The sequence below is a fragment of the Vicia villosa genome, unplaced genomic scaffold, assembly GCF_029867415.1.
Source record: "Vicia villosa cultivar HV-30 ecotype Madison, WI unplaced genomic scaffold, Vvil1.0 ctg.005655F_1_1, whole genome shotgun sequence".
Lineage (NCBI taxonomy): Eukaryota > Viridiplantae > Streptophyta > Magnoliopsida > Fabales > Fabaceae > Vicia > Vicia villosa.
Genome location: NW_026706659.1, coordinates 85,199 through 103,097, shown reverse-complemented (window position 1 = coordinate 103,097; position 17,899 = coordinate 85,199). Strand labels below are relative to the sequence as shown.

At 37.1% G+C, this 17,899-nt stretch overlaps 1 protein-coding gene across 1 annotated transcript; it reads left to right on the top strand.

The window, feature by feature from the left end:
• Positions 1-11,437: 11,437 nt before the first annotated feature.
• On the top strand, positions 11,438-13,239 carry LOC131642713 (uncharacterized). Its single transcript, XM_058912933.1, has 2 exons — positions 11,438-12,057; positions 12,150-13,239. The coding sequence occupies exons 1-2, from the start codon at positions 11,438-11,440 to the stop codon at positions 13,237-13,239; spliced, it is 1,710 nt and encodes a 569-aa protein (XP_058768916.1).
• The last annotated feature ends 4,660 nt before the right edge of the window (positions 13,240-17,899 follow it).

The window sequence follows — 17,899 nt, the reverse complement described above, 5'->3', positions numbered from 1 at the left end:
AATTATGTGCTTAACCATAAGAAGAAATGTGCCTACTAAGTAAGGTGATCCTCACAAGATCATTTAACCTAACGGTCGCAAATCTCAAATACAAAGAATTTAAAAACTCACTGTCGATTGGTTCAGAAGTCATCTGGTAATGAACTTGGTAGGAAGGACTATTGTCCGATTCCCCACAATCTACAAGTGAGTGCTAAGGAGTATACCACATATTGTGCCAGAACTCCATGAGAAGGATCATAGTCACTAACCGACTACTCTGCTATGTGCGTGTCAAGATAATGGGCTTAATGTGATTGCGCGCGAATGAAAAGGGTGAAACATGATGACGAGTCAAAAAGGTCGAGCTATAATGGCATGATTCGGATTGGTATGTATACTGGGAGTTATTTAGTGTTGTTACTATAGGTTTATTGCTAGATTCATTATCATTATTTCCGAATAAGAACACTATGTAGCTGAGTATGACCGAATGACGTGGTGGAAGCGTGTTTCATTTATCTTTATCTTATTATTTTGCTTGAGGACAAGCAAAGGTTCAAGTCTGGGGGAATTTGATAACACGATTTTATATCGTATATTTAGCTTAAAATCCATAGATATTTATAGCATTTTCCGTTTATTATGTTAATTTATTATGATATTACGTGAGTATTTTCTTTGTTTCAGGTTTTACACTTCAATTACGACTATTTGCGAAAAGGAAAGAAAATTGAGCTTAAATGACCAATATTTATGCCTAAAAGATGAAAAGGGAGTGCTGAAGTGAAAGAAGGGTGTAATTAAGGACCCAAAGGCCCAAAAGAGACAAACCAGCCCACAAAGGAGCAAAAAAATGCGTAGCCCAAACCATGCAAGCAAGTGGAGACGCACGTCTCCACGTTCTCTTCTGCCACGTCACCAAGAGGAGACGCCCGTCTCCAACTGCCCCTAGATTCTCTTCACTTGAGACGCACGTCTCAAGTCTCGCACCCAGTCTCCCTGAAGAACCGGAGACGCACGTCTCCAAGCCAGTATGCAGAATCTCCTCTTTTCACGCAAAGCAACTGCAAAGCTTCCCCTATAAATAGAACCAGCCACTTCACTTCAATGAGTCCGATTTCCTGCCAACGAAGTGCTGCCGAAATTGTACCGCGAACCGCTTTTCTTTATTCTGCTTTTATTCAACCGTTTATTTTCTCACAACGATTTCTACACTGGAAATTGTTGTGAACTTTTCGTAGATCTAGCCTTACGTTAGATTTATCGTTTTATTTCCTTGTTTTTATTTTCTGCCATTTAAATTCCGAAGAACGATCCAGCCAACCTGTGGTGGAAGTTCAGTACTTGAAGATCCAGTTACCATTTATTTAATTCAGGTTTTTATTTACCGCCTTATTTATATTTGTTTGCACGATATATTATATGCCATTTAATATGCTTATTATTATGAACCGAACCGATTTATGCATGTTTAATCGTATTAATATGTCTGGCTAAATTACTAAAGGTGTCGGTATGTAGAGTAAGTTAACCGTAGGGATCCGAAATAAATTGGCTCAATTATGTTCTATTAATTATCACTTATTTTTGGTTTATATGTCTAATTTAATTAGTAAGTCTTAAAACCAATAGAGCGAAAGTTTGAGGGATTAGGACGGTCAAAGGTTAAAATCAATAGAGCGAAAGTTTGAGATCTTTAACCAGATAGTAGACATAGGACATTAGTTTTAAGGATGGCGAAAGCGTATTAAAACTGATTGGAACTTATTTATTTTCAAAAATTGTTTTTACACTCGAGCGGGATGGCGAAAGCGTACGTTAGGGTTATTAGCTTGCTCCGAGTCAACAGAGCGAAAGTTTGAGATTAGGAGATTTAAATAGATAACAACCTCGTAAAATAGGCATTTTATTAATTACATTGTTTCCAAAAAGCTCTTCTAAAATCTAATGGGATGGCGAAAGCGTACATTAGGATTAGGATAGTAGTCTGAATCAACAGAGCGAAAGTTTGAGACGAGGATTTTTAATCAATGGAACTAGTAAAGATTTTTAATTTGATTATGCAAAAGCCAATGGACCTTCGGATTACCTTTAGTTAAACGAAATACATACTGATACCTGTCTTTTATTATTATTCTTTATTTTCCCACAATCACTTTCCCTTAGGAACAATCGAAATTTTAGTACTCCTAGCTTTACATAGTAACCTTAGATAACGGTAGATCGATTCATAGTCCCTGTGGATTCGATATCTTTTAAAACTACACGACACGACTGTGCACTTGCAGTTATCAGATTTATAGACACGTAAAGTCGCGATCAGGAATCATTTTAGAAGCAACGTCTCCTACGTATACAAGGGGGCATGGCATGGTTTATCCAATCGATCTGGGGCAATCAGGTCCAAGATTCCGAGAATCTCTCAAAGAATGCCAATCGATCTGGGGCAATCAGGTCAAGATTCCGAGAATCTCTCAAAGAATGCTAATCAATCTGAGGCTATGAGGTCAAGATTCCGAGAATCTCTCAAGAATGTGAGACAATCAGGGGGCATGCATCCAAGTGGATCTGAAGCTACTTCCCAATCAACTTGGGGCATCTTCCTAAGTCTATGATTACTAGGTGCATGTCACCCATAGTGCACATCTCATAAAGTCTCCGCGAGGCGAATCTTTTCAAAATCCCTACAAGCAGGGACAAGTCCATGCAAGTCCAGTTTGACACTTCGATCAATACTCGTTGGCAAGTTCTAATCAATACCAGGCCAGGAATGACAGCTTCAATGATCACTAGGGGCAATATTCAAGGCATCCATGGTTACCTACAACTCCAATTTCACAGGATCATATCCCCACAAAGTAATCTTCAAGAAGATATCTGCAAAAGTTCTCTTCCCAACAGAGATTCAACTCCCCAACGGGGTATACATCTTCAAACACTGTCGGTTCTCCGATACAAGGTCATCCATCCCTCTCATCCCCAGACAGGTTACATTTAGATCAATCATTCAAAGCTATTGTTCATCCCCAAGCAGAGAACAGAGTTCCCCAGCGGTGTATCTTCAATACAAGATCAGGCATCAGAATCACAAGAATACAGAGATTTATTTTCTCAAAACACTCCAAATAGCATAAGCCATAGTCATACATCGTATACATAACATGCATATCCATACATTACATATAGAAATTCATAAAAGAACATACAAAGTTTCCTCATTTATTTTGAGGACTTCATCTCATTCATTACATGCATCATAAACATTGCATAAAACTGACATTGTTATCATGTGAATGTTATCTTACGGGTACATTACAAAGATAATCAAAGCAACAATTCAAATCTGACATTCATTCAAGGCAAAGCCTAATGTACGGCTCACTCTGACAATTATCAAAACATTGGATTCGGTCTAACGTACCACCCATCCTTGGCAGCCTAACATATGGCTTATTCAGAGTTATCAGTACATTGGATTCGATCTAACGTACGACCCATCCTTGGCAGCCTAACATACGACTCATTATGATACTTCTCAAAATAGTGGATCCAGTCTAACGTACAACTCATCCAAGTACAACCTAACATACGACTCATTCTGGTACTTCTCAATACAAAGGATCCAGTCTAGCGGACAACTCATCCTAGGATACAACCTGACGTACGGTGTATTCTGACAACTATCAACACAGAGGACCTGGTCTAACATACGACCCATCCTTCAGCCTAACGTACGACTTTTCCAGACATTTAACAATGCAATCGGACCTAGTCTAACGTATGACTCGTCCTAAAGTACAGCCTAACGTACGGCTTTCTAGACATTTATCAATGCAAATTGGATCCGGTCTAACGTACGACCCATCCTTCAGCCTAACGTACGGCTTTTCCAGACATTTAATAATGCAAACTAGACCCAGTCTAGCGTATGACTAGTCCTAAAAGTATAGCCTAACGTACGGCTTACTTTGACACTTATCAATACAGTGGATTCAGTCTAGCGTACGACTCATCCTAAGTATATCCTTCAGATACAGTCTAACGTACGACGTATTCTGACTTTCAAACTTATCAAGCTAGATGGCATCTTTAAGCCCATCTCAATCAATTCTCTCAATATCCTGGTGGCATCTTTAAGCCCACTTCATATTCTCTTAGATGGCATCTTTAAGTCCATCTCCAAAAAAAATCCTCTCAACACACCAAGCTCAGATACAGTCTAACATACGACGCATTCTGACTTTCATATTATTAAGATCAGATGGCATCTTTTAGCCCATCTCAGTTTCTCTCAATATCCAGATAGGCATCTTCAAGCCCGTCTCATACATTCCTTCCAACACCTGGATGGCATCTTCAAGCCCATCTCCGGCAAAAGTCCCTGCCTCAACAAGGGCAAATTTCTGGATATTCTAGTGTTCAATCCTCTTCTACCTTCAGATTCCAACTGGTATACCAACCAATCTACATCCTCAGGTTTAAGAAGATTGAACAGGGGCAGCTGTCATACCCTAAAATTTGCCCACCATATTCAAATATTCAAATTATTTCAAAATTGGATTTTTTATAAAATTTTGAGGTCTTTCACATTGACGTCTTGAATTTTATAAATATTCGATTTAAAGTCTATTTTTAAATATAATAATTTACTCTTAAATTATTTATATTTTAATAAATAGCAAAATGTTTTCCCATGCTTCATACACTTTCAATTGGCTTTTATTTCAAACAAATAATATAGCCCAATTGGTAAGGAGGTAAGGCTTGCAAGTACAAAGTCTTGGGTTCGAATCTCCCTTCTAACACTTTTTTCTTTTATTTATTTCTAACTATAGTTTTAATTTTATTTTCATTTATATTAAAAAATCACAAAAAAATCATTTTTTATCATTTTATTTTTAATTTTTGTATTAATTAAATAGACATTTTTTAAAATAAGCAATTTTAACTTTTTATGCATTTTTAGTCAAAAAAAATAACCAAAAATTATAAATTATTCAAAAAAAAATTCAAAAAAAGAAGTTTTTAATCTTATTTGTCCTATTTTTAGACTTTTTAAAACTTAGGGAACAAGTCAATTATATTAAATTAGTTTAATTTAATTTTTTATTAAAATTAAAACAAATTGATTTTTGGGCTTTAATTTGGTCCATAGTTTTACTATAATTATTTTTCTTCTAACCTAATTCATGATGATATAAATAGGACTAACAATTCTAACCCTTACTCCCACTCTCTCTCTTCTCACAAACACAAAAAATATTTTCTCCTACTTCTCCTTCTTAAGGGTTGCAATTCCGGTTGAAGCACAGTAATAAATTTTTCATCCTATCAGTCGAATTCTGAAACTAGTTTTTCGATTTGCTCCGAATTTTTTCCAGAAAATCAGAAAAAAAATCGTAGAACAATTCTCCTTTAGAATGGAATTCTAAAGGATTTCGACCCTCAAAATCGCAAATTCCTCTTTTTTCTATTTTATTTGATTTAATTTCTATTTTCCTATTTTCAAAAAAAATCTAAAAAAAATTGTAGTTTCGTGTTCTTATTATATTTGATTTATAATCAGGTTTTTATATTTGTTTGATTTTATTTTAATCACTTTTTTATTTTTCCATTTGTTTTCTTAACCGTAACATTGTGTTGGTTTATGAACAGGTTTTCTATGGATTGACCATGTGGATGGTACCCCAATTGCTTTTTTGGCCAAAAACCTTTTGGTATTTGGCCAAATCAAGGTTATTCATATTTGGCGAAAAACCTTTTGGTATTTGGCCAAATCAAGGTTATTCGTAATTTTGTCCATAATTTAATTTGCTAAACCCCAATTCTTTTCTTGTGTTATTATTATTACTATTACTAATATTCCTATTCTTATTATTATTTTATTTTCGCAGGTACCTCCTTTGGCCAAAGGGGAGCAGGTGTCAATTATTCCCTACACTTATTTGTTTGCTTCATTGCCCTTAAAAATCTTGGTAAAATCTCTTTTTTTAACCATTAATCCTAAAATAAATATAATAGGTAGATGTTGTCCATTTTCATGAATTAGGGTTAGGAGTTTATCACATTCTTTATTTTTAGGCTAATAATTATTTTTAGGCTATTTAATTTATTTTTAGGCTAATTAATTTATTTTTAGGATAATTAATTTAATTTTAGGTTAATAATTATTTTTAGGCTAATTAATTTAATTTTAGATTAACCTTCGAGATTTAGAATTTATCACCACAAATACCTCTAACCCTCAATTTTTTTAAACGCGCGAATTTATTTTCTCATCTCAAAAACTCCAATGATTGTCGAATGCTTTATTTAATTTCTGCTTTTATTTCTTTATCTATTTTATGCTATTTATTTAATTATTTATTTTTTTGCCATTTAAATTCTAGAAAATGTGTATAGGCTTGCAAGGTTTTTTTTGTAATAGTTAGGTTTTTTATTTTCGCGCTCCATTCTTCCTCTATTATGTAACTGCCCCAAAGCCTTGTAATAGCGTATGAACTTTTATTTCTGCCCTTATTTTATTTTAACTGCATGGTTAGTAATTTAGGGAGTGAAAACCATGAATTGAATGTAGAATCACTAAGTTATACAAGATAAAATATCCGAACTAAATCACCTGATTGTGCCACACACACACCTTTAGGGTAACCTTTCTTATGCTGCCTGTTGCCTTTTAATTAGGATTCTAAAATAGTCAAGTCCCTCGATTCCGAGGATACCTAAAGCAAATGTTGCCCTCAGTTCATAAATCATCATAAGATCATATGTCCCTTCGAAGTAGTCTTAACAAAAATGATCATGTCCCTCGATGTTGCCTCGGTTTAAATGATGATTGTCCCAATTGCTAGGGTATCATCGCCTGGTGCCTAAATGACTATTCTATCCTTCCCGAGACTACCTACCCACTTTATGGTAGGGATTGTCTTATGGCGAACGATAATTCCTCGATGACCCTTTACATCCAATGAAAGGACTTCCTACCCTCCTATGGTATGGATAACCCTTTCAAACTAAAAAGCTAAAAGAACAATTTTTCTAACTTATGGTAGGTGCTCCTAATTGCTTGCTCTATTAAAATTCAAATTCAAAATTCAAAATCCTTTCCCACTTCTTTTCAAAGAGTCTTTTCAAAAAGGCTACGCTTATTTACAAGCTAAAGTTATTATTCAAAAATCTTTTTCTAATCACACACTACACTTCAAACATTTTGAAAACAAAGTGAGCTAAGCAATTAAGAGCCCATGGATAACCATGGGTACAAAGGGTGCTTACACCTTCCCTTTGTATAAACTACCCCCCGAACTCAAAATCTTTTTAAGGTCTTTTCCTGTTCTTTTAGCCTTTCTATGTATTGGATAAAATAAAAGTCGATGGCGACTCTTGCTTACCGCGACATTTCTTTAAAGTCAGTTCTCTCAGCGTATTACAAGGGGAATTCTGATGAAAAGCACAAGTAGCGTCAACTTTGTTCCACCAAGGGAGCTTCTTTGGAACGGGAGGTGGTGACATATGTCTGATGAAATGCATTGTCTGAACCAAATTCTCATGAATTAGAGCAGGGAACAATTCTGTGCATAGGGATAGGATCAAAATTAACTCGAGGATACAGGTTTCATCTTGCTAGATGTTGATTAGCAGGAGCCACAAGAGTTGAATTCATGATAAGAGTCACTGCCGCCACTTGTTGAGGTTGATAGTCGGCTTTCCCTTTAGATCGATTATTCCTTCCATGAAAAACAGCATTAGCATCTGATTCCTTCTTCTTTAGAAAAGACGAACCATATGAGTTGACATCTTTCTTATATACATCCCCAGATGTGTCTGAGGATATGAATTTCCCTTATACTTCTCAAATTCCGACAACTTGAACTTGACAGGTACTTTCACATTGGGAACCAGATAGAGGTCATGCACATTCTTTCCAAACAATTATTTCCCACGAAGGGCTTTCATCTCTTTCTGCAACTCTTGGCCCAATGGCCCATCTCATAATTCTTACCAAATAATTCCATAAAATACCGAATACTTTTTAAATAATAATTTAATTTCTGATTAAATTAAAATTAGAAAATATAGGGTGTTACAACAGCAGGAGCTGTTAGTTTTTATTAATTGTGTTTCCTGATTTATCACTTTTATCTGTTTAGGAAACTTTTTATTGAGTGCTGCAAATTTCGTTCAGAAGATCCTACTGACAGCATATTGTGTAACAGACAGTTAGCGTGTGAATTAGGTTAACTTTGTTAACCCTAATGTGTTTCTAAAAAAGCCCAAGGCTAAAGATTGCATATAAAAAGAACTGCAATCCTAATTTGGAACGCAGACAGAAGATTGTGTATTGTGAAGAACGGCTGTTCTGTAACTATCTCTTGTGATCCACGCTTTTATCTTTGATGATTACGTTGGAATTAGTTTGTGTTTTAGTTATGTCACTCTAAGCTTTTAAGCACGAGTGTGTGTCTCTTGATTGAAGCTTTTAAGCAGATCAAGGTGTGTTTTTGAAGTGTGTCTTCTATCTGTAATTGTTTATTGTGTATGTGTTATCACTGCTGTGATTGAGGGGGAGTGGAATGGAGATATTCCATATCTAGGTAGAACCTAGGTAGAAGGGTCATTGGGTAGTGATTAAGTGAGAAGTTGTAAACTGGGAGTTTAGCTCTGAATTAATACTGCTAATAGTGGACTTCATGCCTGGCTTAGTAGCCCCTAGAGTAGGTTGTTTGAACCGAACTGGGTAAACAATTTTGTGTGTTCTTTATTGTTTTATGCTGTCTGTTATTATTGTCTCTGCTGCGTAATTGTGGATGTCATGACATCCAGTTTGACATCAAGCGTGTATTACTAGAATTTTCAATTGGCATCAGAGCAGGCACCCTGCCTGTTTACATTTGGGTGAGATCTTCGGATAACAAAATTCTGGTACTATGGAGAAGGAACTGTTAGTGTTTGGAAACAGACCACCTATCCTGGATGGCTCTAACTATGACTACTGGAAACCTCGTATGGTAGCAGTCATTAAGTCAGTGGACAGCAAGGCCTGGAGAGCTGTTGAAAGTGGATGGAAACATCCTGAGAAACTTCTGGAAGATGGAACCACTGTTCTAATTCCTGAAACTCAATGGAGTAAATCTGAAGAAGAGTTAGCGTTGGGAAACTCCAAGGCCCTAAGTGCTCTGTTCAATGGTATTGACAAAAACATCTTCAGACTTGTACAACACTGTGAGCTGGCTAAAGAAGCTTGGGATATTCTCAAAACAGCACATGAAGGTACATCCAAGGTAAAGATGTCGAGACTTCAAATACTTACCACTAAGTTTGAAAATCTCAAGATGAAAGAGGATTAAACCATTTATGAGTTTTACATGAATGTCCGAGAGATTTCAAACAACTCTGCAGCCTTAGGTAAGAAAATGACTGAAGAAAAACTGGTAAGGAAGATCCTCAGATCACTACCTAAGAGATTTGATATGAAGGTCACTGCCATAGAGGAAGCTCAAGACATCAGCAACATGAAGTTGAACGAACTTCTTGGTTCTCTCCAAACCTTTGAGTCAAGCATCTGTGAGCCTGTTGAAAAGAAGAACAAAAGCATTGCGTTTGTCACCACACAGGTGATGATTCAAAAGAAAGCAATGGTGTAAGTGATGAGAATTTATCAGACGCCATAGCCATGCTTGGAAAACAATTCAACAGACTTATTAAAAGGGTTGATCAAAAGTCCAGACCCAATGTCAAGAACACTTCCTATGTCATCAGTCAAACATGTGACTCAAGCAAAAGATTCAAAACTGAGGAGAAGCCCTATCTAGGGAAAGGGGTCCAGTGTCATGGATGTGAAGGATTCGGACACATTAGAGCAGAATGTCCTACCTACCACAAGGAACAAAAGAAAGGACTGACTGTTACTTGGTCTGACGAAGACTCAGATTCAGAAAAGGAAACTGCAAAGCATGTCACAGTTTCAACAAGAATCTATGAATCTGATGATGATTCTAGTGATGATCAGCTAACCTTTGATGAACTAACTGCCTCGTACAAGAAGTTGTGTAGGGAGAATGCTGAATTCTGCAAGCAAGTGGAGAAGCAAGTGGAGATCATAAGAGATCTAGAATCTGAAAAGATTAAACATCTTGCAACCATAGACTCCCTAAGTAGTGAAGTAAGCATGTTGAACCACAAACTTGATCAAATGACCAAGTCGTTCAAAATGTTGAACAATGGATCTTATACTCTAGAAGAAATTCTGGAATCTGGACAAAGATCAGGAGACATGTCTGGAGTGGGATTTGTGGCTAAAGAGGAATTAATCTCTGAACTCAGGAGGATAGAATCCAAGACGTGTGTGACTAACCAGATGTCAATCCAAATGTCACAACATCAAGGAAACATAAGAAGGAGGTACTCAAAGAAACGGTTCCAGAAATGGAGGTGTCATCACTGTGGAAGATTTGGTCACATAAAGCCATTCTGTTTCAGACTATTTGGATATCCAGACTGAACTCAACAAGTCAAATTTGACCATGATTCTAACAACAGAAAGCAACGATGGGCAGATAAGAATGTTGCTCTGGTAGCACACACTTCTCTAAGGAGGCCAACAAAAGAAGATTGGTACCTTGACAGTGGTTGTTCAAATCATATGACTGGGAGGGAGAGCTCTCTAGTGGATCTCAAACTAGAAGGAAACAACTATGTAACCCTGGGTGATGGAAAAATAAGAGAATTCAAAGGTGTTGGAAAGACAGAAGGGGTGGGTATCCCCAATCTAAACAATGTTCTACTTGTTCAAGGACTGGCTGCAAATCTTATAAGCATCAGTCAGTTGTGTGATGAAGGATTTAATGCTAGGTTCACTAGAGATGAGTACATCATCACTAATGAAGCAAATGAGCAAGTCATGAAGGGATTTAGAACTAAGGATAATTGCTATCTATGGAAGCCTGACACACCTGTCCATCCCTCTGACTACTCCATGATCAAAGACGAATTAAAAGGTTATCGACACGAATCTGATGAGTCTGATGAATCTGATGAAGAATCCTATGTTGGAGAACTCACCAAACTTGATCTGTCTACTGGCTTTTCAGAGACATGTGTAGTAAATGAGAAACTGTGTGCAAAATTAAGGAAATACAGAAGTATCAATAGATTTCTGCTAGAAGAAAGAGTAAGCCTTGTGATGGACATTACAAATCGAGAAAGAAAACTAGATAAGTCAAATGTGAGCAATGATCCTAAAGGACTATCTAAAAGCAATGTCACAGAGAATGTTACAACAACATCTGAAGACAATGTGACAGAAAAGGGCATGTTGGGTATTTGCTACCAAAACTTATTATAGCAATTAACCAACGTGAGGGAATACAATTTGGGCTTTGTCAAAATCCATGTTTTGAAATTTCCCTCACTCAGTGTGCATATAAAGCTCCCTCGATCCCCTAATATTCTAAAAATGGCAAACCTTCCTAGTAGTTCCACTAGCTACTCTCAGAGATTAATTTACTTCTATTGCTCTCACAAGTGTGAAACAAGTACTCGTTCTCTAAGGTCCAGAATGTCTCAGCAATCGAATGATGAATCTCCTGTTTCAGACTCACAAACACCGGAAGAGTCCTCTAACCCTTATAGGGTCCTTAAGGTTGTCCCTTTAAGGACGATTAGCAGTGACGAAGTAAAGGCCACAAAGCCTAAAACAACTCATGCAAAACGACCCAAGGAGCGTATTCACAACAAGGGTACCAAATCCTCAGCATCTGCTACCTTGAAGGAACTTACTAAAGAAGGATCCAAGTTTGTCGATAGTGCAATTACCAGGATTGTTAATCGTGTTCTGAAGGAGAATCATCAAGTGCCAGGAATATTTATTCCTCTTCAAACCATAATGGTTGATCCCCTCAATAACACCAGTAAGGCTGAGGCTGTTCACACCGTGGATACTGACCTAGAAATCAACAAGGATGAACAACGGGTTACTAAGAATATCAATGTCACCAAGGATGTCAATGACATTGACAATAATGAGCACACTAAGGCCAATATTGAAACTGATACTAATGTGGTAGACTTAGATGAGTACTCTGAACAAGAAGAAAAGGCAAAGTTGTTGTTCAAGGATCACCAAAAAGGAGCACTCAAGTGAACAACCCTGCCAAAGACACTATCAGGAAGAAGAGTACTTCTGCAGGTCCTGTCAAGAGCAAAGCTGTTACCAAGAGTAAAGGGGTTGGCCCTTCAAAATCTTGGAGCAGGGTCATTCCAAAGAAAACGAAAGAGCGGGAAATTGTTGAACTAGAATCTGATGTTGAAGCAGATGTCACTGACATTCTATCAAGGAAGAAGCCTACAACCAGTAAGCTTGCTGCTAACATCCCTGAAGTTCCCATTGATAATGTGTCTTTCCACTATGCCTCTAGTGTCAGTAGATGGAAATATGTTCTTCAAAAGAGATTGGTTGTTGAAAGGGAACTGGATCCAAATGCTCTTGAAAACAAGAAGGTTTTAGAGCTGATTCAAGAAGCTGGACTGCTAAAAATTGTGTGCAATATTCCCAAATGTTATGAGAAGCTGGTCAAAGAATTTGTGGTAAACCTATCTGAAGATTGTGGCAATAGCAGAAGTGCGGACTACAGAAAGGTGTTTGTAAGAGGTAAGTGTGTATCGTTCTCTCCTTATGTGATTAATAAATTCTTGGGGAGAAAAGATGAAGCTCAAACCGAGCTGGAGGTAATAGACAACCAAGTCTGTCAAGTGATCACAGCCAAGCAGGTAAAAAGCTGGCCCATGAAAGAGAAGCTAACTGTAAGTAAGCTGAGCATCAAGTATGCAATGCTTCACAAAATAGGAGCAGCTAAGTGGGTTCCAACAAATCACGAGTCCACTATCTCAACTCTGCTTGGTAGATTTCTGTATGCTGTAGGAACAAAGGCAAAGTTAGATTATGGAGCATACATTTTTTACCAAACCATGAAGCATGCTGGAAGCTTCAGTATTAAGGGTCCAATTGCCTTTCCATCCATCTTGAGTGGTATAATTCTGGATCAATATCCAAACATTCTCAATGAACATGATGTAGTGCGCAAAAGAGAAAGTCCCTTGGCCTTCCATTACAAACTGTTTCAGGGAAAGCATGTTCCAGAAACTGTCATAGCAATACTAAAAGAGACCTACAAAGAACTTGAAGCTAGAAAAATGTCTCTTGAACAAATCATACGTACTCTGGAAATGGATGAGAATGAGGAGTTTGCAGATACATAAGAGATGGAAGATAAAGATGATCAAGAAGTGGAGGAAGAAAGTGTTAGTCCTGCTGATGACTGAGAAAGAAAGTTCTTCAGAAACCTCAGCTGGATCTGACTCTGAGCAGTAATTGCAACTAGATTCTAGTGTGTTTGTTTTTGTTTTGTTTGATTTTTTCTTTTGCATTTAGTTCCGTTTGTTTTATTTTCTTTTCGGTCAGTTTTATTTTTGGACTTATTTAAACTCGTTGAGCGAGGAAAAGACACATCCTTTGGCTTTGACAACATATGTAGCCAAACAGGGGGAAAAGTATCATGTGTCACCCCAGAACAACAAGAATGGTGGTTCTGTGTGATCGACAATTCTATTTGCTTATCTTTGTGTTGATTTGTTTGTGCTTGTGCTACTCTTGTGGCTTGTGCTTGTGTTACTCTTGTGCACTGTCTGTTTTTGTTTTGTCTGAGCACTGTGTGCATACTGGTGATGTATGCTATTTGTTTGTATTAGCTTGTGTTTTGGTTATCCACTGCATGTATTTCTCTGGTATGGTGTGACAGGATGTTTTAGCCAAAAATTTGCCAAAGGGGGAGATTGAAGGTGTTTTACATGTTGGCTGCATTATTGGTAAAACATACCTGGTTAATTGTGTATATGCAGGTTGCATATATGTGTGGAGCTAATGCAGGTTTTGTAATGAATGTCATGATCGATGTCATGACATCCATGTGTGACAGCAGGAGCTGTTAGTTTTTATTAATTGTGTTTCTTGATTTATCACTTTTATCTGTTTAGGAAAATTTTTATTGAGTGCTGCAAATTTTGTTCAGAAGATCTTACTGACAGCATATTGTGTAACAGACAGTTGGCGTGTGAATTAGGTTAACTTTGTTAACCCTAATGTGTTTCTAAAAAAGTCCAAGGCCCAAGACTGCATATAAAAAGAACTGCAATCCTAATTTGGAACGAAGACAGAAGATTGTGTATTGTGAACAACGGATGTTCTGTAACTGTCTCTTGTGATCCACGCTTTTATCTTTGATGATTGCATTGGAATTAGTTTGTGTTTTAGTTGTGTCACTCTAAGCTTTTAAGCACGAGTGTGTGTCTCTTTATTGAAGCTTTTAAGCAGATCAAGGTGTGTTTTTGAAGTGTGTCTTCTATCAGTAATTGTTTATTGAGTATGTGTTATCACTGCTGTGATTGAGGGGAAGGTGGAATGGAGATATTCCATATCTAGGTAGAACCTAGGTAGAAGGGTCATTGGGTATTTTTTAAGTGAGGAGTTGTAAAATGGGAGTTTAACTCTGAATTGATACTGCTAATAGTGGACTTCATCCTTGGCTTGATAGCCCCCAGAGTAGGTTGTTTGAACCGAACTGGGTAAACAATTCTGTGTGTTCTTTATTGTTTTATGATGTTTGTTATTATTGTCTGTGCTGCGTAATTGTGGATGTCATAACATCCAGTTTGACATCGAGCGTGTATTACTAAAATTTTCAAATTTGTTTAGTAAACGGATTCCACTAAATATATTTTAAACTTGAACCCTAAAATTCAAAAGAATGGCGCAATCACCATCTTCGTCTTCAACCCCAAGCTCATTCATATTTGAACTTCTGAACTCTCTCAATTCTCAACCATTTGCAAAGATGTAAACATCAAACTTGTTCTAAATTCTCTTACGGTTTCAAATATGTAACTATCATAAACTATAATTAACTATAGCTACTGAATTATCTAAAATACGTGAAGAACCCTAAAATTTGAAAATGAAATTAAATGACTATGTTGAAGAATAAATGAATGATGATAGAGGGTTTTTAATCCTCTGATGATGCTGAATGAATTTGTATCGAGTTTTAACACAAAGAGTACACGAATTAAAGAGGTGGAATTCAATAACTTACCTATGAAAATGAAGGTCGTGGTGATGGTGGAGAGCTTCTGGCTATGGGTGAATGATCACAAAAGCTTCCTGGTGACTCAGTGATGCTAACTGAATACTTATTGCAACTTGAATTCTTCAGAATTGCCCTACTCGACACCTTCTATTTGAGCTTCAAGTGAACATGGAGGTTAGAAGAATTCGATTCTTCTTGCCAAAGAACTTTTGAAAACCATAAGCATGAGGGAGAGAATGAGAAAGCAAGATTCTAGAGTTGCTTTTGTGTGTTGAATAATGAGGATGACACTTCTATTTATAGGGAAATAGCTCAGTACAATTGGAGAGAGTGAGCTTGCTTAGTGAGGTAGTTTTGGTTTCTTGGCCATGAAGAAATTCAAAGAATCTCACAAATGCAATGATGTCAAACTCGGGCTAGCTCCCTATCCATTGATCTCTTGTGATCTTGGGGAACATTTCTGATGCAGAGGAGAGTTCCAATTGGTTGGGAAGAGATTCCTTTGGTGATTCACCACTTGGCCATAAATTTCATAAAAGCAATCATTACATAATCACATGTTCTTGTTTTTGGAATATTCTTCAATCCTTATGTAATGATGAAAATGGATGTATGGCATCTTTACTGATGTGTTATGTGACAAGTAGCATCAATTGGTAGAGGCATTTGCACAAATTTGCAAAGTTCCAAAATTGAACATGACCTATAATTTCACTTCATGAGCCCAACTTGAATAAGCATAACTCTTAGCTCAAAATGAATTTGAAGATGGTTGAACACAATTTGGAAAGCCCTTAACATGTAATTCAATTCATTAGTTTGGTGTTTGTCCAAAATTCTTAGGGAAATTAGTGAAAAAGTCCCATAAAGTTTGAAGAAAACTAGGGTTTTTTGCTAGTTTCATGAAGGCAGTCACTTTGAAGCTCCGTATCTCTTCAATGGTTGATTTCTAGCCAAAAAATCATATGTGACAAAGTTATTATTGGGTCAAAATCTACAACTTTGATGTTGGAAGTTTTTTTCAGTTTGTACTTGAAATTTTGAGATATTCCCTTCCAAAGTTTTGAAAAAAAGACCTTTAAACACTTAGAAAAATTTCTAAGTATGAAAAGTCAATCTTTGACTTTTTGATTCTTGATTGATTTTCTTGATTTTTCTTGGTCAAATGACTTCAATAATCATATATTGATGATATTGATCCTTAAAAGTCATGGTTTGACCCAAAACCCTAAAAGTCAAAGGTGGTCTTGTACAGTTGACTTTTTCCAAATGAATCGAAATCTTGGACTTTTGTGATGAATCAAGATCTCCTCCTAAAATGAATGGTATGAATAGATTATATTGAGGTAATAGAAGTTCTTGAACCATGTTTTGAGTTGTGGAGCCTTGTCCTGATTAAAAGTCAATTGTCCAGGTGAATTAGGTCAAGAACCCTAATTTGTAGGTCAAATGAAATTGATGACTGTGGATCTTGATTTGAAGTACAATTCCCATTGGATATTGTCATAGGGATCATTTGAGGATGATTGAACACTTTGAGTGATGCCCTAGAGCTTTTTAGGGTTTCCCAAATGTGGTCCCTAATTTTAGTTCTTGATGGGCTCAAAACCCTAGTTTGGTGACCTGAGCAAATCTGAGTCCTGATGACTGATGTCTAATCAACATAGGTTAATAAATGAATTATTTGAGTCCTATGATTGTATTAGAGGTCATTTTCTTATTGATTGATCCTTTTCCTGAGCTTCTTTGTTCTTGAACACCCTCGATTGAGTATTAGATAAACAAGTGACTGCTCTGGGTACTTGTCTTGAGTTGATGAAATGTTTGGAGGTGTAACATCTCAGGGGGGGTCAAAATTAGGGTATGACACATCTTGCTTAGCCAGACGATCAAAGAAAGCTTCTTGATTCTTCAGAAGTTCCTTCAGAGTGTTCCACACTTCAGAAATTAAGGAACTAGCAACAGAAGAAGGGGCTTAAACCATTGGTTGAGCAACTAGATTAGAGTCAAACCATGAGAACAGAGTTTCCATATCTCCAGCCAGAACAACAAAATCCTTAGGAGCGAAAGGAAATTGCTGTGGCTTCGAGACCACCATGGGCAGAGGATTATCAAGATCCATTTCATCAGCCTCAAGCTCCATCTCATCAACCTCAGAGGTTGCAGCACCAGAAGATTCAGCCTGCAGAGTCTTCCATTTTCTGATATCCTGCAGAGTCTTCTAATGTCCAAAATCCAGAGCTAGACCAGCAGGACCAGGAGCTTCAGACACGCAGATATTTTGAAGATTCAGAACATCATCCTGCAGATCTTTGGTGAAAACCTCCCAAAGCTTGCCAACAGCCACATGATCTAACTTGTGATCATGGGCAGCCTTCAGAATCTCCAACCTACTCTGTATCCTGTAGTTAAAAATATGAAAACAAGTATCAACAGAAGGTAGGGTTGAAGTGGGTCTGATGATGTTTATTGGCTTTTGGGGTTTGGAGATGAGATAAGGTTCAGATGGTCTATCAGGAAGAAGATATGAAATGGTTGAGAGGGGTGAGGATGTTTCTTCATGATCAGAGTCAACAATAACAATTGTTGGATCAAAAGAAGGAGTTGGGTTGCGATGGGGGTGAAAGAGAGAATCAGAGGATGGAGAGGATGGGTCAGAAAAGTCATAGAAGACAAGAATGTTAACTGTTGGTTGAGGTTCAGATATTGGAGATGTTGGTGGAGGTTGAGGTGCAAAGGTTTGAGGTTCAGAGGATGGAGGTTGAGAGGTGGAGAAA

What these genes read in the sequence shown, in the direction of transcription:
- LOC131642713 (XM_058912933.1), top strand. Translation starts at nt 11,438, where the DNA reads ATGGCAAACCTTCCTAGTAGTTCCACTAGCTACTCTCAGAGATTAATT. An exon ending in AATGTGGTAGACTTAGATGA is followed by an intron (nt 12,058 to 12,149) that starts GTACTCTGAACA and finishes AGACACTATCAG; the next exon opens with GAAGAAGAGTACTTCTGCAG.